The sequence below is a fragment of the Achroia grisella genome, unplaced genomic scaffold (genome assembly GCF_030625045.1).
Source record: "Achroia grisella isolate CSIRO2021 unplaced genomic scaffold, CSIRO_AGI_Agris_v1 utg669, whole genome shotgun sequence".
NCBI lineage: Eukaryota > Metazoa > Arthropoda > Insecta > Lepidoptera > Pyralidae > Achroia > Achroia grisella.
In genome coordinates this window covers 26,369-46,027 of record NW_026712988.1, presented here as the reverse complement: position 1 = coordinate 46,027, position 19,659 = coordinate 26,369, and the positions used below count along the sequence as shown (strand labels likewise).

Here is a 19,659-nt window from a genome sequence, read left to right as displayed (position 1 = left end):
TGTCTGTCATGTTGATATATATCCATCGACAAACATCAAATTATACGATTCAAAAAGTATATTTCTGTTTTAATTTTATTATTACTATATTAATTATATTATATTAATATATAATCATAATGAATTATCACATTGTAATTAATTACAAAAATGTCTACTCATCTTATCAAATGCTTTAAGCATTTATGTTTATTACAATCAAGAGTTATATAATATTTTATAAAGTGAACTGTGCCCGCGGATTCACCCGCATGAAATTTATAGTCTATGTCTACGTATTAGATATATTAATGAAAAGTTTCATCAAAATCTGTTCAGTAATTTTTGCGTGAGTAACAAACATCCATGCATGTATCGATCCATAGTCATAAACTTTCTCGTTTATGATGTTAATAATATTAATTAATAGTTGTGTTGTTGTGGTGATGGTGGACGGTGGACAGTGACGAGAAGCAGCTGGAGCTGGTGGAGCAGGTGGAGAGCGTGGCGTACGTGGTGTGCGGCCACGGACACATCACGCCGCACGCCTTCCGCACAGTGCTGCAGAACAAAGTGGTCAGTACCACCACACACCACCACACCACCACACCACCACACCACCACCTTACCACATCGACAGGAAATTCATCCCCACACGCTAGAACCTAAGTGATCTAGGATAGTGCGGTTTCAGAGGAGCTTCCTCCCGCGTACACTTACATTGTGGAATGAACTACCTGCCCAGATTTTCTCGAAAGACTATACAACATCCGGTATAATAAGGTTTCTTAAGGGTTGGCAATTTGCACGTGACACCCGTTGTGTTTCTTACGTCCATAGGCTACCACCGTTTACCATCAGATGGGACGTATGCTTGATTACCACCATAGTAGTATAAAACAACACCGAATAGTACGAGTATATCTGGCTCGCAGCGTAATGCGCAGTCTAATGTGACCTACGACAATATCTGTATCTTTACATAGTATAAAACAAAGTCGCTGTCGCTGTCCCTATGTATGCTTGCTATGCTGCTACATTGTATAAAAATATGTTTAGAAATGTCGGAGAAGTATACGATCCGACTATACGTGAATATATATAGCAGCCCTACGTGTATCACTCGTGAGCTATTGGACCGTATGATATGTCTGACACAAGTTGTTACAAGTTCACTTTGTACAAAGTGCATCTTACTACAACTGTGCTACAAAAAGAAGAGGCTACCTACTTCAACTGTCACATTGTGTGTGTGTGTGTGTGTGTGTGTAGGTAACAAACAAGCTGTTGAAAGTGGTGGACAAGGACGGCGACGGCTGCGTCACCGCCGACGAGATCATGGAGTTCCTCTCGATGGTCACCAGCAGCAGGTAACAGTCCACACCATCCTGATATTTAGAACAATATTTAATATATTATAGTGTTAATAAATTACTAATATGAATGGTTATGACTTCAATCTATAAAAATATCAATAATAATAATAATAAGATTACATTGTGTGTGTGTGTGTGTGTGTGTCTCCCTGGGAAAGTGGTGAACCCCGGCCGACTGTGCTTCTGCCGGCGGTAAGTTGCCATCTCCTCTCCTTAAGAGGGGAGATGAGAATTTTTGTATTTTAAATAATAATAATAATATAACTCTTTATTGTACATACATAAACAAAGGACAATAAGGTATTATAAGTACAGTACAGTATATAACGAACTGGCCAAAACAATATTAATACAAAAACTTGACGTTCATAAACGGCTAAAATGTTTAATGAATAAATAATTTTTTATTTGATTTGAAATAAATAAATATTTCAATTCCGCGGATTTCCGCGATACTAGTTCACCTTAGTGCTGGGTTCAATGTTTTAAAATATAGTATTAGTATATATACGTAATTATTTAAAATAAATAAAATAAAATATGAATTCACTACAGACCTCAGGCCGGCTTCGACAAGAGCAGCGTGGACCGGCTGGAGCAGCTGTTCCGGCAGACCGTCGGCGACCAGAAGGAGATCACCAAGGAACAGTTCAGAAACATCGTCGACTCCAAAAATGTAAGTCTGTCTAGTATATGTACAGTATACATACAGTGCACAGACGTATGTAAGTTACAGCACGGACACTGCTAACTGTTTATTTATTTATTTTAGTTAATAATAAAAACACATGATACTAAGTTTTAATTACCATCTTTTATACTGTGCTTTTTAAGCAAATAAATTATTATTATTATTATAATAACGCTGGCCAATTGACACAGCGCCATCTAGTTCCAAGCTAAGCAGAGTTTGTGTTATATGTACTAGACAACTGATATAAATATAAATATGTTTTTTAGTAACTATAATAATATACATATAAAATTACACCCAAAATAATACAAATAATAATACTCATAAATACAAAAGTTTGATATTTGCGAGGAATCAAACCCGCGACCATCGGAAGTAAAACGGTGTGCTAAACCGCTAAACCACCGAAGTCGTCAATGTTATGTGAGTATTTTATGACTGTTACCCAGTGAATCCCCGGTGTACAGTTAGTTACATATGGCGTGGTATAGCGCGAGGTACCTACCGCCTTGTGATGTGCGTTGTTGTTGTTGGTGCGTGCTTGCAGTCGTTCTTCACGGAGCGCGTGTTTCAAATATTCGACGAGGACAACTCGGGCGCGATCTCGCTGCAGGAGTTCATCGCGGCCGCGCACCGGTTCGCGGGACACTCGCCCGACGACAAGATACGGTTCCTGTTCGAGGTCTACGACATGGACGGTCAGCACTCACACCACCCACCACCGTCACACCACCCACCACCGTCACTTACTGTTACTGTTACTACACCTCCAACTATACATTCAAAAAGTATTTATTAATACAGGACTTTTTTTTAGTATTTTTTCCTTAACCTTTAGGTACGTGTCATCTACGCGGACGACGTCGCGGGAACAGCTAGTTCCTTATGTATTTACGGTTTGGATATAGCGACTGGAGACTGTGAGGCGTGATGTCTGCGGTTATAGATTTCAGAATTGCATTTGCAAAGTTTAAATCGGGAATGTTTAAAGAATAGAATAGAAAATCATTTATTCAAATAAACTTACATTGAAGCACTTTTGAATAGTCATTACCTACATTTTTTAATCTACCACTCGTTCGGAAAGCTGTCTCATCACAAGAAGAACGAGCAAGAAACTGTAGAGAATATGTATAAATGAAGGGATGTAGATACAAGTCGAGTCTCCATCCTTCAATTGACATGTTTTCAGAGAGACAGTAATGGTAAAAGGTGTTAGGTTATACACTTTTGGTAGGTTCTTTCTGCCTTCCCTACAAATGACCTAGAATTAAGATAGATATATAAAATATTGTAGTAGTGTCAGATATTAAATTGTTTCTATTTATTTGTTTAATTACTTACTAAGGAGATATGCATGAAATTTTTTTGTGTATAATTATGTTGTGGTGGCGCGTGTCAGGCGACGGTCTGATCCAGCACCGCGAGCTGCAGCACGTGATGTGGGCGTGCATGGAGGAGAACGGCATGCAGTTCAGCGACGAGCAGCTGCAGCAGCTCACGCGCGCCATGTTCGAGGACGCGGACACCGAGCACCGCGGCGCCATCACCTACGAGGCGCTGCGGCACCAGCTCACCAAGCACGACGGCCTCCTCGAGAACCTCTCCATCAGGTGAGCGGTGTCCGGACAGAGAGCGACATGCCATGATGGGCACTTCATCAATGCCATTGAATTATGAAGTAGACCCTTTGTTTGTAGGTTTCTAATATAATGTCTGTTGTGTTACAGCATAGATCGGTGGCTGGTGCCACCGAAACCGGAGCCAGAAAGGATATCTCTGTGGCAGCGCCTGCAGAAGCTGAAGCCGTACCAGCTGTCGGTGCCGTACTTCAAGAACAACTACGTGTTCCTCATCTATCTGCTGCTGTTCACGCTCGTCAACGTGGGCCTGTTCGTGAGCAGGCTGTACGAGTACTGGGACGCTGGTGTCTTCACCATGCTGGCTCGGGCTTGCGGTTAGAAATATTGTTGACTTACCTACATCGTAACAGATTTCACCTGCAGATAGATAGAAGGGAAGATATTAGCACATTCTTGTCAGGTGGCTGCATGCATTATTGTATTTCGATTTTTATTTCTCTTACCTCGATGTATAATGTTGCATCTGTTCCGATTTGGTTTTTAGTTTACAGCCAAAGAATTTGAAACCTTAAACTAAACTGACGGCACATCTATCGTGACTATCACAAGTGTCTGTAATAGATCTAGACTATTATACAGCAACTGATTTAAAAAGACTATCAGATTTCTAGAAATTTCGATAGTATCATATGAAAGCCGCATTAAATCTGTAGAACTAACGATTAATTTTGTATGACTAAAGTCAGAGAATGTATGTAATGAATATGATGGAATATAGTGTGCTACTGTCAGGTCAGTGCTTGAACTTCAACTGCGCGTGGGTGCTGGTGCTGATGCTGCGGCGCTGCATGACGCAGTTGCGGGTGCGCGGCGCGGGCGCGCTGCTGCCGCTCGACCATCACATCTACCTCCACAAGCTCACCGGCGTCCTCATCGTGCTGTACAGCCTCTTGCACACCGTCATGCACCTCTGTAACTTCAGTGAGTATACACTATACGACTCACAACCGACCATCGACTGATGCCATCTCAAACTAGGCCGAGGTATAGGTCTTTTATTAAACACTTGACCGATGTTAATAATAATATCTTAGGGCAATTCCCATAGTGTCATCTAGTCCCAGCTAAGCAGAGCTTGTGTTTTGGATACTACAACTGATAAAAACACATAGACATTTTTTTGTAAATAATACCGTTAACGGTCTATGTACTATACATAGACCGTTAACGTTTGGGTTCGTTGGTCGAGTTCGATCCCTCGTACGGTACAAATATTTGTATTCAGCAGTATGGTTGTTTGTATCGGTCTGATATTTCTATATATTTATATCATTGCAATTGGGTCGTCATGTAATTTTTTTATACAGAAGAGCATTAAAGCTCTTCTCAAGAGTGTTTTCGTCCAAAATTTTTTTAAGTACATAGACAAATAGTCTATGTACTTAAAAACCTGAATTTTGAACGCGTCAAAGAGTTCTAAAATAGGACAGTGTACAATGGGAGATAATAGGTACCATTGAACAAAGCCATCAGTGATATTGACAGTCAGTAAGTGTATGTAATTGTTTGGTGACAGGTCTAGTAGTGGTCAACGATACAAATATAAACGCGAACAACTTCACATTGTACGAGTGGCTGCTGACGGAGCGGCCGCGCCGCTTCGGGCTGGTGGAGGGGTGCGCCAACCCCACCGGCCTCGCCCTCCTCCTCATACTGCTCGTCATGTACGTCTGCAGCCAGCCCTTCATACGCCGCGGAGGCAGCTTCGAGGCTAGTACTCACCAAGTCACTATCAAAACTAATGAAAACTCACCAAGGCACAAACAGAAATAATCAAATCAGATCGTAATGAATATATATAAAAATACAACCAAATAGTCAATTAGTTTAGTTTATTATTAGAATGCAAATTATGGCTATTGTAATCAACTATATTATCGATAGTGCATCTTTATTCTGGCAGTACAATGTTGCAGGTTCGTAATAATTACTAATAAATAACTAGTGATTTTAACCTCTAATAACAGAATAGAATAGAAAATCATTTGTTCAAATAAACTTAATTTAAGCACTTTTGAATAGTCATAGTTATCATTCTTTTAATCTACCGCTCATTCGGAAAGCTGTCTCATCACAAGAAGAACGAGCAAGAAACTTGCGTGTTGCTCTTTTAAATAATCCTTGTAATTTCACATTTCCAATTTGAACAAACCGCCAACTAGCACTAATTTATTAACTTCTGATATTAAGTACACAATAGGATTAAAACAGTCGTAGTGATTAGAGCAGACCAGTCCCTACAAGCAACATGACAAACTACCGCTACTGCAATCAACTAAATCGCTCTGTTATAGAAATGACTCCATTATTCTCTTACTGCATTGTTTTAGGTATTTTACTGGACTCACTTGCTGTACGTGCCGTTCTGGCTGCTGCTGATATTCCACGGACCTAACTTCTGGAAGTGGTTCGTGGTGCCCGGCACCATCTACATAGCAGAGAGAATTATCAGACTCGCTTGGCTGAGGTTAGTCCCTATGTATATAAATCAATAAATATTCTTAGAGAGTATATGATTGCTTTCATATTGTTTTTACTAATTTGAAATCATTGCTTTCGTAAATCTTAATTTATAAGTGTTTGGTGTTGTTTGGTGTCAGGTCGGAGCGCGGCAACACGTACGTGTCGTCGGGTATCCTGCTGCCGTCGCGGGTGACGCACCTGGTGGTGAAGCGGCCGCCGCTGTTCGACTTCCACGCGGGCGACTACGTGTTCATCAACATACCGGCCATCGCCACCTACGAGTGGCACCCCTTCACCATCAGCAGCGCGCCCGACCAGCCCGGTAACGCGCCACAACTCACACTAGTGCATTCTACCGTCGGCGTATTAATAATTATTTATTTATTTGCAGGTTTTTTGTTTACTGACGGATCTGACTATTAATTTAATAGTCAGATCCTTCAGTATTCTACTACTATGACGATATAAATATTATGCAAATCAAATCAAAACTCATTTATGCATGTAGGACATTTAATTTGATGTAAAGCTATATTAAGATTTTGTTCCTTTTTATTTCACATATATTCATTATTTATGCATTTAATTTCACAGATCGGTGATGGTCACCAAATACATCAGCTTTGATACTCGAACAATTACATATCAATTCCAAACCTTGAAAATCCTTACATTTATGATGTGTATGAATGTATGTAGAGTTAGTCGCTGGTCTGACTGTCACGTTTGATGTGTAGACTACATCTGGCTGCACATCCGCGGCGTGGGCGAGTGGACCAACCGGCTGTACTCGTACTTCGAGCGCGAGCACGCGCGCCTGCACGCGCCGCCCGCCACCGCCGCCACCGCCGCCACCGCCGCCACCACGCCCGACGACCGCAAGTACCACAGCGTCAACATTCATTTATACAACTTCATTCAGACGGACAGACTGTTCAGTAGCGTGTGTTATATCAGTAGCAACTGCTACACTTCTACGTCTACGTTTATTTTACGCCGCATCATCACTGAATTGATTTTGCTTTTATTTTGCTTCATAGATATGAAATCAAATGAACGATTATAATTTAAGGGGGTGTGTGTACACGTCCCTTTAGGTTTAGGTCCATGACCTACTTTATCGAGAACCTGGAATCTTGAAATTAAACAGTCGATAAATAGAATAGAAGTGGTTATTGAGGAGACGTTTCGGCCTTATATACAAAGTTACACGCGTTGCTCCCGGTAGCAATGGCTTGTTACACGTGCCATAAGAATTCTAGGAAAATGCAAGGACTAAAGGTGGCACGTGTAGAAAGTATGCTGCTACAATAATATATACGTTTAAAGGTTTACTTTCAATCGATGCATTCCATTGTTACAAACACAAAGTTACATCAATTTGTTCCGCAGTCACAGCCCCTTCGACCGCAGCATCTCCTGCGAGAGCAGACGCAGCAGCCGCAGCCGGCGCTCCGCCGCCAGCGGCAAGAAGCGCTCCGTCGACTTCGCCCCCGTCGGACACACCAACGACGCCTTCGATGGGGACGTGACCGACAATGGGGAAGTTAAATGTAACTTACCTTATTCTCATATTATTTTATACGACTTGCAGCTGAAAAAAAGCAAATGAAAAGTAATTAACGGTCGTTAATTGTAGACATAAACGGTACACCTTTCATAATGTACTATAGTATAATGCTATTCTAGAAGACCAGTATTTAATATCGGTTAGTCACAAGCACGTCTAGGTAGACTTAGGTAAGAGCACTGCTCATGCAGACGACTCTATTCAAATTTTATTGTGTCGGCTGGTAGCGCCGACCACTGTTCCAGTTCCCTTCCGCGGCTCCTCGCTGCTGACTCCGCTGCGCTTTCACAAGACGCACTCCATGCCGAACGTCTTCAACACTACTATCAAGAAACAACGGCAAATTGCGTATGTCCTTTTTCAATTTCTTCGTTGTTGATGATAAGATTATAATGGGCGTGAGATTTAAGTTTTGGGATGTACAATATAAGATTATTGACGTTTTTTAATATAACGTAATTCTTTCATATGTCAATTTCTTTCAAATGTAAAGTAACGAACCGTTTGTATAGAAGTAACAAGGGAGCAAGATCTGGTTCTTCCTCGACACTTAAAATTTTTCAACAGTCCAAATTTTTTTCTCCCTTTGGTCAAACCTTTCTAGTTTTATTCTATTATTTTAGTTCACGTTGTGCTTATCGTTCTTCCGTTTTAATGACATAAACTACAAAAGATATCAATGTGTCGGTTGTCCTTTCGCAGTCTCCGGGACTACATGCGGTCGGAGTCTGAGAGCCGGTTCGGTCCGTGCTCGCCGGCGGCAGGGGTGGGGGCGGGCGGTGCGGCGGGCGGTGCGGGGGGTGCGGGGGGTGCGCGGGGCGCGGGCCGCGGGGCGCTGCACAACCGCGCGCTGGCGCACAGCTTCCGGTACATGCGCAACAAGCCCGCCGTCGTCGCCTTCAAGACGCCCAGCTACGAGGACTGCGAGCGCCGCCGCAGCAACGACAGCATACTCACCATCGGTGAGCACCCACACGCTACCAGCTACCAGCACCCGCCCGCATGCCACCCGCTGAACGTTTACTGCGTCATTCGTTACCAGACATTTGAATAATTTCTCTAATCCCAATAATTTCATTCGCAGCTAGACGGCGCTTGTCGAAAAGTCTGTCTCCCGACAAAGACATAGAAGCGGAGAAGCCATCCTCCGAGGTGGTCGCCTCGACGGACACGGTGGACGGCGAATTTGCCGACTACCCCATTGGCAAACCTTTGGAAGTAAGCTATTCGATCGATAACGTACTTTCTCCGCTTGACGCCATGACGGCGATTAGATCCTTACTAAGAACGAAACGATTACGTATCGATTAATATATCACACTTTTTTGAACACAATAACAACTATCTACAAGTATATAATCATAATTCAATTCATTATCGCCTAGTGTACATTGCACAGAGGCAAACTGTACGATGTCATCCGATGAACATGACATAGAATTATTGCATGTTTTGTATTCGTACCCAGTAATTGCACTGTAACAGCACTGAGATCTCAGGAACGGCAAACGCACGCGTTAGCATCGTAGACATTACGTGGTCATGTGACGCAGGTGGTAGTTGGATGGACACATACTGTCCTCGATGCTCATTTGTTTGGCCGACACTGATGCCACTATTCATAAAAAAAACAGGCAATACACGTATTCACCCATATTATACACAATCCACCTTACGAACTAACATATTATTATATAGAAAATAATTAAATATTAATATTTATTACACGACTATCTGTCATGGTAGCCGCTGGTTCACCACTCCCTTCAGCTAGTAGTCCTCCTTCACGAAGAGAGACAGCATGTTGGTGAGGACCCAGGACTCTAACATTTTGTCACCCTCAGGTTTAGCTTTAGTTCTGGATATAGTCGACGATGTCCTGTTCGTTGGTGGCGTATTGTGGGCAGGACGGGTAGATATAGAGACGTGTTAAGGGCTGGTTGTTGTGTGTGGCGGTGTCAGGTGTTCCTGGACGGCCCGTACGGCGCGGCGTCGTCGCACATCTTCCGCGCGCAGCACGCGGCGCTGATCGCGGCGGGCATCGGCGTGACGCCGTTCGCGTCCATCCTGCAGTCCATCATGTACCGCTACTGGAGCGCGCGCCGCCACTGCCCGCGCTGCCTCCACTCCTGGGCCTCCGACCTGCCGCACCACAACATGACCCTCAACAAGGTACCCGCCGCACCCGCACTGACTATTGACGTTCTTCCCATATGTACAATCATTGAACTGTTTTGCACGATTTACCCAGAGTGAGTTTCAAAACTCAATTAAATAAATATCATATGGACCTTTAAAATTAAATGAGATAAACTTGTACCGTGCGGGAAATCGAACCCGCGACCATTGGAGCGGCGGTGTTCTAAACCGCTAGACCACCGAGGCGGCATAATCAATGGTGATTATGCCGCCCGAGTTACAATACAAATCTGGTGGGGGAAAGGGGATTGTTAGTAATGTGGATTGATAATCTCATTGCTAGCAATGTACCATGTCAGGTTGACCTCCACGCGGTTCCCCCTGGAAACCCTCCACTCCACTGGTGCCCCGCCAGCGTAAACCGTTAGCGCAGACGATACACCATTCCATTGTCATTCATAAAAAAAGTACTTTTTTTTTTTTTTTTAGAATGCGTATTTTTTTAGTGCAAATGTGTTATGTGCAGGTGGACTTCTTCTGGATAAACCGCGAGCAGCGTTCGTTCGAGTGGTTCGTGTCGCTACTGTCGCAGCTGGAGATGGAGCAGGCGGAGCAGGGCGGCGCCGAGCGGTTCCTGGACATGCACATGTACATCACCTCCGCCCTGCAGCGCTCAGACATGAAGGCAGTCGGCCTGCAGCTCGCACTAGACCTCCTACACGAGAAGGTACTCACACAACAACATACATCTATTTGATCTTCACTTTTCTGAGAGTCGAAACACATTCACCTAATATTTATTTCTGGGGAGAAAAGGAATTATTAGTAATGTGTATTGATGATCTTATTGCTAGCAATGTCAAGCCAATATTGCCCTTTAGATGCAATACACGCCAAAAAATCACTAGAGTCTGTTTCCCCTACTTCACGCTCACGACCGTGTGGCGCTGCGGTCGCAATCGAGTTTACAGAATAACTCTTCTGAAACGATCGACAATACTAAGTGAAATAAAAAATAGTTAGAATGTATTGTACACTGAATTTAATAGGGACGCCACGGAATGTTCGAGAACAACTGAAAAAATGTATAGTAGAGTAAAACAAAACAACATCGATGTTCCATGCGTGACGTTCCAAATTAAAAAATAAAATTTCATAATTTTATTTTTAAATGTATTATATGGTGTTAGCGTATGATACTAGGGGCTGTGTTTATAGTCGGTTTATTGTAAATAAAAGTAGTATATTAAAATAAAAGTAAATTGCAGACATATAAAGTGAGGTAGAACTAATATAGAGTATAAAATAATTAGGAATCAGGAGTACAACAGTTTATCAAATTATCAGGATGTCTGCAGAAGAGATCATATTGTAGTTTTATTTCCCGCGCAAACCTCGTGCGTCACAGATGCAGAATGTTGCGCGGTGCGCAAATGTAGTAGGATAACGAGCACTTCATGGCAGTATGCACGATGTTAATACTATGAGTATTAAAATATGGCTATTTGCGATCGCAAACAGTTTATTTCTGTTTCTGTTTAGTTCCACTATCGCTATGTTTGTATGTATTGATATTTTCAGGAGAAACGCGACTTGATCACTGGTCTGAAGACGCGGACGAACGCGGGCCGCCCCAACTGGGACAAGGTGTTCAAGCAGCTGCAGGAGCAGCACAAGGGCAAGGTGACGGTGTTCTACTGCGGCCCGCCGCAGCTGGCGCGCGCGCTGCGACTCAAGTGCGACCAGTTCGGGTTCCACTTCCGCAAGGAGGTGTTCTGAAACCACCTACCCACCCACCTCCAGCACACCTCCATAATATTGTTATTGTCGCGGAATGATGGATTTAGGACAATGAACAAAGAGCATATAGAATACATAAACAGTTATTGTAGACAAAGACCCCAAAAAGTACAATATAACACTTTATTTGGCTATATATATAAAATAACACGACACGTGGATATTTCGTCCGTGTGTCTATGTCCTCAACGTACAACAATATATGTGACTGCACCAGCTGTGAACAAGTGAACATTCTATAATAGTATAATGTTGTTCATTTACACGAAGCTCGGCTTGGTCTAAATCTATTCAATCCATTACACTACACGCCCGATATGATGATAGACATGTTAATATTTTAGTTATTTAGTTATAAATAAAAATTAATGTGTTTAAGTTATTACTAAGTTGTACAGCATATTGCAGAACTGTACAAAGACAATGTAAGCGCATTAAACGACTCGTAAATTAACAAATTAACCTATGAACAATTGATGACATATACATGAGCAAATGTTCTTATAAGACAATAATTTTAATACTAATAATTAATTCATTACTTTTAAACTTAGTCAAAAATGGTTGTAATTATTTTTATCTGAACAACTGGTATTACAGTTGTTAATAAATAACTTGTAATATAGTAGCGGCAATTTATCACATGTAGCATTTATTGCTGTTTAATTAAGGAAGGCGCTAACACTCCACGCCCATACTCATACATATGTATATACATCACCTCACATTAGTAAGTCGTATCGCAAATAAATATAACAATAAATAGTATGTATTTTATAGTTTAATAACAGTTACTTACCCTTTCATGTTGTCATTAATTAATTAAAGTTACCATTTTCCACAATGCAATAATCATTAAGTTATTGTTACCTGTAGTAGCGTGTATATATTGTATTGTAATATTATTATTAATGTGTTTTACTCGAGGCCAAGAAATCAAACAACACCGAATTGGATAGTAAACAAAGATATATTCGGGTGTAAATCAAACTCAATAATTACAAAATTCCGTACAGTGGTCATAATCAAAGAAAACGAAACTATAGCGCGTTGTACATTTCACCTAGCGCCATCTAGTATAAATATTGAGAACTTTAATTGATATTGGTCGAACATTCCGCCCACCAAGAACTAGTGTTCTTAATGACCGCCCACCATGACATTTATACACAACTAATAAAGTAGGCACCCAATTATTTGAAAAAATGAATATACATATCTAGAGAAATAGAACTAAACATCGTAATGAATACAACAAATATCTTCGCTAGATACTTCGTACATCAGCAAGAATCAAACACTAAATTATACTCTATTAACAATGTGACTAAAACAAATGAAACAAACAAAAACAAACAACGCATTAACAAATCCTTACTAAATGCCAAACAATTAAAAGAAAACAAACAAAGCACAATTACACAAATTAAACAATTACAGAAAAATCAATTTTAAAATACACATTTAGACATGCAGACTTATAGCTATATAACAACTTATTGAACAACTGGCAAAATACAAAGTTTCGATACAGGTCTTTTAATACAATTTTCTTTACAACGCAAGGTGACAACTCTAGTTATATTGTCTGGACCAGGGTGCTTTTCCTCAATTCGACCGAACAACCATCTACTTGGAGGAAGATCATCCTCTTTAATTAAAACAACTTGGCCTATTTGAGGTTCAGGAGTAACTTTTGTCCATTTATACCTGTTGCAAAGTGTTGTGAGATATTCTCTTGACCACTTACGCCAAAAATTTTGAGTAAGTTTCTGCATGAGTTGCCATCTACGCAACATACTGCTATTATGGTTCATGTAATTATTTTCTGGAACTGTAATAAGCGGTTCCCCAATCAAGAAATGGCCTGGTGTGAGAGGCAAACTATCCTCCTGACTAGTGGGTAACCTATACATAGGTCTAGAATTCAAGCAGGCTTCCACTTGGGCCAACAATGTGGAAAGCTCCTCATAGGTTAAGGTGGTACCATCAAGCACACGTTTCAAGTGATACTTTGTTGATTTAACCCCTGCCTCCCAGATACCCCCGAAATTCGGAGCGCGGGGAGGTATAAAATGCCATTCGGTTCCTGTATTTGCTAAACATTGAGCAACTTCATCTAAAATACTCGACTTTTCAGCCTTAAATAAAACACGTAGCTCTTTTGATGCGCCCACAAAGTTCGTGCCGTTGTCGCTCCAAATCTCCTGACAGTGGCCTCGACGAGCCACAAATCTCTTGAAAGCTGCAATGAATCCTTCACTCGTCATATCACTTACCACTTCCAAGTGGATTGCGCGTGTCACCATACACACGAAAAGGCATACATAGCCCTTGAAGCATCGACATCCGCGACCCTTGGATATTCTAACGTTGATAGGACCGCAGTAGTCAACTCCACTTCGGCTAAATGGACGGCTCGCTGTAACACGTGAGCTTGGTAAATCACCCATGAAGGGTTGTTGGCACGAGGTACTATATCGAATACATGTAATACACTTCTTAATATATTGTCTAATTATACTCCTCTCACGTTGATAATCCAGTACCTGGTACTGATATAATTATGCATTAATTGTGGTCCGCCATGCAGCGTTTTCTCGTGAGCATCTGCTACAATTAACTTAGAGATATGATGATCACGCGGCAAGATTATAGGGTGTTTCGCATCATAATCTTCTTGACTATGCTCTATACGTCCACGTACTCTCATTATATGTTTATCATCTAGGAATGGACACAAAGACAATATTTTACTACCTTTTGGGATGGATCGACACTTCATCAACTGTTCAATTTCAATGGGAAAGGATGAGCTTTGGCAGTGTTTCAGGCAAATGTTCAGACTATAATTTAATTCAGCAGCTGTAAGATAGGAAGGTAACAATTTTCTATGTTTCAGTTTATTAACGATCCTCAAACAAAAAGCAATTACTCTTATCAACTTATTGAGTGATGAATATTTAGTCCAGACAGGCAGTTCTTCATTACTTCGATCTGAGACAGCAAGGTAAGATTTAATGGCTTTTTTCTCCAAATCAGTAGACAAATTCTCAATTAGAGGAAACTCGTAATAGGATTCATGTAACATCTGCGGTCCATGCCACCATAATCCATGCTCGATCAATTCCCCTGGCCTCAATCCTCGAGACGCGCAGTCAGCAGGATTTTGATTAGACTCAATATGTGACCATTGACTGCTGTCTAAAACCTCTAATATTTCAGTTACTCGGTTGGCGACAAACGTCTTCCAACGGTTTGGTTCGCCTTTCAACCAGGCTAAAACTATGGTTGAATCAGTCCAAGCACGTAATCGAACCTTGGATACATTCATGACTGATGACACCTCCGATAACAATTTTGCCAAAAGTACCGCGCCACAAAGCTCTAAACGAGGTATGGAGATCTGCTTAATGGGAGCAACCTTAGTCCTCGCTCCTATCAAGTTAACATGAACTTCTCCAAACTTGTCTTTAATACGAGAATAAACGACTGCACCATATGCATCGTTGGAGGCATCACAATATCCGTGGATTTCTATGTCAGTGGTATCGTATGTTGCGTGCATCCACCGAGGCAATTTGACTTGATTAAGTTTTGGCAATTCTTCTCGAAATGAAATCCATTTATCTAGCAGATCAGATGGCACTTCCTCATCCCAGCCAAGTCCTGCAAGCCAGAGCTTTTGAATGTATATCTTCGCTTGAATAATAACCGGTGCAATCCAACCCAGTGGATCAAAAAGGCGAGATATATCGGACAAAATGACTCTCTTTGTAATTGGCTGCTTTTGTGGATGTAATTTAATTACGTACTCAAATTCATCAGATGAGACATTCCATGACACTCCTAAAATTTTGACCAAATCATCTGTCTTAATCACCAAGTTTCTGTCTGCTTTGTTGTCTTCTTGAATTTCTTGCATAAGTTTCTGACTATTACTTGCCCATTTCTGCAATTTAAATCCACCTCTTTCTAATAATTCGACCATTTGATTGTATATATCAACTGCTTCCTCTTCCGTCTGACAACCTGACATAAGGTCATCCATATAAAAATCTTGCAGTACTCTATCAGCTGCCAAAGGGAAGTGCTTGCCTTCATCCTTGGCGACTTGTTGAAGTGACTTTACTGCAAGATAAGGCGCAGAAGAAACTCCAAAAGTTACTCTCAGGATACGGTATTCCCTGAAGGGCTCGTTTGAATTGTGTCTCCACAGAATTCGCTGAAATCTGGTGTCCTCGTCATGTACCTTAACCTGCCGGTACATCTTGATGATATCTGCCACAAAGCAAATTGGATAAGTACGCCACTTCATCAATAGATGTCTCAACTCTCCCTGCAATCGTGGACCGGTAAGTAGGTCATCATTCAATGATTTACCATTATTCCCTTTACACGAAGCATCAAACACCAGACGAACCGCTGTGGTTGATTTATCTAACCGAACAACAACTAACAACGGTAAGTAAACGGCATCTGCTCTAACCTTTTCTCTTTCTTCAGTTATAAGTTCCATGTGATTCATATCTATATATTCTTCTATTACTTTTGAACATTCCTTTCTTAGAATTGGATCCTTTTCTAACTTTCTTTCCATAGTCAGTAATCTCTTTTTAGCTATTTCTTTAAAATCTCCTTGTTCGCAATCAGGATTATTCTTGCGAAACGGAAGTCGCACAACATAACGACCTGATTCATCCCTGGTTGTAGTCTTTCCATAATACTCTTCACAAGCTTTATCTTCTTCTGACATGAAATTCTGCTCTTTACCAGACTCCAACTCCCAGAACTTACGCAATATCTCATCAGAATTATCCAGCGAATGCATGCTAACTATGCTGGAATGGTGACAATGATGGTTTACTTCTACTCTACCGGATAATATCCACCCCAGCTGTGTATCTTGAGCAGTGACACTGCCCTTTCTAATAATATTATTCGTTAGGATCATTCCATAAACATCCGCCCCTAGCAACAAGTCTATCTTACTAGGTGTACCATAACCGGGATCAGCCAGAGTTAAACCTGATAATTCTGGCCAATCTTGAATATTAAGTTTTTGAGCTGGTAAACTGGATGACAAAGCGTTCAAAACATAGGCCTGAATTTCATAACTAAACGAGGTATAAATGGACTGTATCTTAAAAATGACCATATGTTTGATGGATAAGTTAAACTGATCTCCACCCAAGCCAGATACTATTCCCTTGAAAGGAATTTTACGAAGCCCTAATAATTGAACAACACGCTCCGTAACGAATGAGGCTTGAGAACCCTGATCCAGTAATGCTCGCAGTGTATAACAATCTCTATTAGTGTCTACGTGTACTAAAGCCGTAGCCAACATTACTTGACCAGGTGATGATATTGAGCCATTAGCAAAATGTGTTGAAATTCGACTTGATTCTTGAACCTCCTCTCTCTGCACATTTTCTTGCTCTTTGTGCTCGGATTCATTCGTTTGATTTAGTTCCATATTAGACGATGAACTCGAATTTCCCTCAGGGTGCAGTAAAGAGTGATGTCGCCGTCCGCAACGCCTACAAGTGGTACGTCTCTTACATCGGCTCACTGGATGATTACTTCCAAAACAGTTGAAGCATAATTTATTTTTCTGAATAAATTCATGACGACTTTCATAACTCTCATTACAAAACTTTTCACATTGGAATAATAGATGACTTTCTTTACAAAAGGAACAGGAGATTGCGGTAACACTAAAAACTTTTGGTCTCTCTACTTTATCATCATTTCTCTCGTTATTATGAAGACATTCCATAGCCAAAAACCTGCATTCTAGGAATTTATTGAATTCCTCTAACGTTGGTAATATGTCTGAGTGGTCACTGATCCTGTGCTCCCACTGAACTCTAGTACTATTATCTAGTTTTAATGACACAAGATGTATAATGATAATGTCCCAAGAAGATGTATTGACTCCTATATTAGATAATGCACTCAGGCAATCATTTGTTGTGTCCAGTAACTGCTTGATTCCGTTTGCAGACTCTGTCATCAACTTCCTTTGACCGACCAGTCTCGTGAGAATTGAATTAGCAATATAGCGCCTATTATTATATCTCTTTTTTAGCTTATTCCAACACTGTGTATAATTAGCGTCTGTGATTGGGATATGACGTAATATCTGTTCAGCTTCTCCACTGAGGTGTGCCTTTAAGTAGTGCAACTTTTGAACTTCTGCTAAAGATGTATTACTGTCGATCATAGAAACAAATAAATCATGGAAAGACTGCCATTCCAAATATTTTCCTGAGAAAATTGGTAAAGAAATTCGTGGTAAATGAGCAATACTACTTCCAGAAGGCGAGTTTGAAGATTGATCTTTACTGTTCTCCTCTTTTTCCTTTGGTTCATCTTTTTTTAATAATGCCATAGAATCTTGGAGTGCACATTTAAATTCAACATATAATTCTTCAACTTCATCAAATAGACTTAGTTTAAAATAACTTATATCTTTGTCTGTATCTACGGCTTCTTTTAAAATATTCCGATGATTTTCTTCAAACTCCCGCCAATTATTATTTAAAATATTTAATCTCTCTGCAAAATATCCATATGAACTACGACTTTTTGACTTTTTATAATTGCTATAATTTTTATTTATTTTATCTTGAATACTTTTCTGAATTTTCATTAAACCTTCCATTTTTGTTTTAGTAAATTGCCAATTGAAAGTTGAAAGTCAATTAATAACCGTTTGCACTGAGTCTTAAACGATACACTGGGTGAGTGAGCATAAAAAAATACAAATGTCTATTCACAATGTCGCACTGATTACTAAAGTTCAAGTTATTAGAGTTAGTTCAATAATCACTGAATGTTACAATATTTAGAATCACAAATTTTTCTAAGTTTTTTATTAGAACCCGAAAATTTTACAAGTGTTTTTTGCATTTATTTCGCTGTGTTTTCGGGCATAGGTTCCCCGTCTCACACAATTTTGGCGAAATATTCTAAGTCCAGTTCACTAATTATTTTTCTAAGTCCCTAAGCTACTCCTAACCAATAATAACTTGATTGTACTTACAGTTCGTCCCAGCTACTTACGACACTAAATCACTAGCTCACTCACCACCGAACTTCACTTCACTAAAGTACCACTAGAGGATGCCACTGACCGGGTCGATGGCCAATGTTTTACTCGAGGCCAAGAAATCAAACAACACCGAATTGGATAGTAAAGAAATATATATTCATGTGTAAAATCGAACACGATAATTATAAAATTCCGTACAGTGGTCATAATCAAAGAAAACGAAACTATAGCGCGTTGTACATTTCACCTAGCGCCATCTAGTATAAATATTGAGAACTTTAATTGATATTGGTCGAACAAATGTAATTTCATTGTATTGCATAATTATGTTGACGATTATAATGTATTATGTGCCATTACGCCATTTGTAAATATAAATATATTTTTTAACTAGCAACTATATAGTAGATAATATATATAGCATACATATAACTAACTCATAAACTGTAATTGAAACTAGAGACGACATATAAAATAGGACAATGCTATTTGATATGTTCTAATCGCAAATTCATTCATAGTATTTAAAAGTAGTCTCATAGTGAAGCCTGTTTGATGTGAATAGAGAAAGTTTAAACAAATTAGATGTAATCGCCGAAGAATACACAAAAAAAAATGTGCAGCCCACAGATCGGCCTGGCGCCGACCACACTGTGTCGACTGTGCCGTCTGAGTCGGGTGACTCTGTACCTACTGCAGCAGTGCTCTCTATGTTCTAGTTCAATCTCAATAAATATATTTATTATTGTACTGCGTACTTTTATTATAAACATTTGTCTGCATCCTTCCCTATTTCAAATATAACTATATTTGAGTTTTTAAAAAAAAATTCAAAATAAATTTATTCATGTAGTTCTATTACAGACTTTTATGATATATTAAATCTATCGTCAGTTCGGAGTTATTTCGAGATGAGAAGAACTGACGAGAAACTC

General features: G+C 40.2%; 3 protein-coding genes across 5 annotated transcripts in view; 1 reads left to right on the top strand and 2 right to left on the bottom strand.

The window, feature by feature from the left end:
- Nucleotides 1-11,806, top strand: part of LOC131849958 (NADPH oxidase 5-like) — a 74,386-nt gene extending 62,580 nt beyond the window's left edge. For all 3 annotated transcript variants that reach the window (XM_059200094.1, XM_059200093.1, XM_059200092.1), the window contains exons 4-21: nucleotides 444-555; nucleotides 1,252-1,349; nucleotides 1,911-2,031; nucleotides 2,597-2,747; nucleotides 3,452-3,662; nucleotides 3,780-4,006; nucleotides 4,425-4,613; nucleotides 5,209-5,402; nucleotides 6,023-6,159; nucleotides 6,293-6,477; nucleotides 6,893-7,037; nucleotides 7,548-7,708; nucleotides 7,953-8,073; nucleotides 8,428-8,687; nucleotides 8,810-8,943; nucleotides 9,688-9,897; nucleotides 10,391-10,591; nucleotides 11,446-11,806. In XM_059200094.1, the coding sequence (XP_059056077.1) occupies nucleotides 444-555; nucleotides 1,252-1,349; nucleotides 1,911-2,031; nucleotides 2,597-2,747; nucleotides 3,452-3,662; nucleotides 3,780-4,006; nucleotides 4,425-4,613; nucleotides 5,209-5,402; nucleotides 6,023-6,159; nucleotides 6,293-6,477; nucleotides 6,893-7,037; nucleotides 7,548-7,708; nucleotides 7,953-8,073; nucleotides 8,428-8,687; nucleotides 8,810-8,943; nucleotides 9,688-9,897; nucleotides 10,391-10,591; nucleotides 11,446-11,643 (3,055 nt within the window). In that variant the 3' untranslated portion in view covers nucleotides 11,644-11,806. The remainder of the gene's footprint in view (nucleotides 1-443; nucleotides 556-1,251; nucleotides 1,350-1,910; nucleotides 2,032-2,596; nucleotides 2,748-3,451; nucleotides 3,663-3,779; nucleotides 4,007-4,424; nucleotides 4,614-5,208; nucleotides 5,403-6,022; nucleotides 6,160-6,292; nucleotides 6,478-6,892; nucleotides 7,038-7,547; nucleotides 7,709-7,952; nucleotides 8,074-8,427; nucleotides 8,688-8,809; nucleotides 8,944-9,687; nucleotides 9,898-10,390; nucleotides 10,592-11,445) is intronic.
- A 1,354-nt stretch (nucleotides 11,807-13,160) lies between these two features.
- Nucleotides 13,161-14,117, bottom strand: LOC131849964 (uncharacterized). The gene has a single exon (XM_059200103.1). The coding sequence runs from the start codon at nucleotides 14,115-14,117 to the stop codon at nucleotides 13,161-13,163; it is 957 nt and encodes a 318-aa protein (XP_059056086.1).
- Nucleotides 14,118-14,182: 65 nt separating this feature from the next.
- On the bottom strand, nucleotides 14,183-18,334 carry LOC131849963 (uncharacterized). Its single transcript, XM_059200102.1, has one exon. The coding sequence runs from the start codon at nucleotides 18,332-18,334 to the stop codon at nucleotides 14,183-14,185; it is 4,152 nt and encodes a 1,383-aa protein (XP_059056085.1).
- Nucleotides 18,335-19,659: the final 1,325 nt, after the last annotated feature.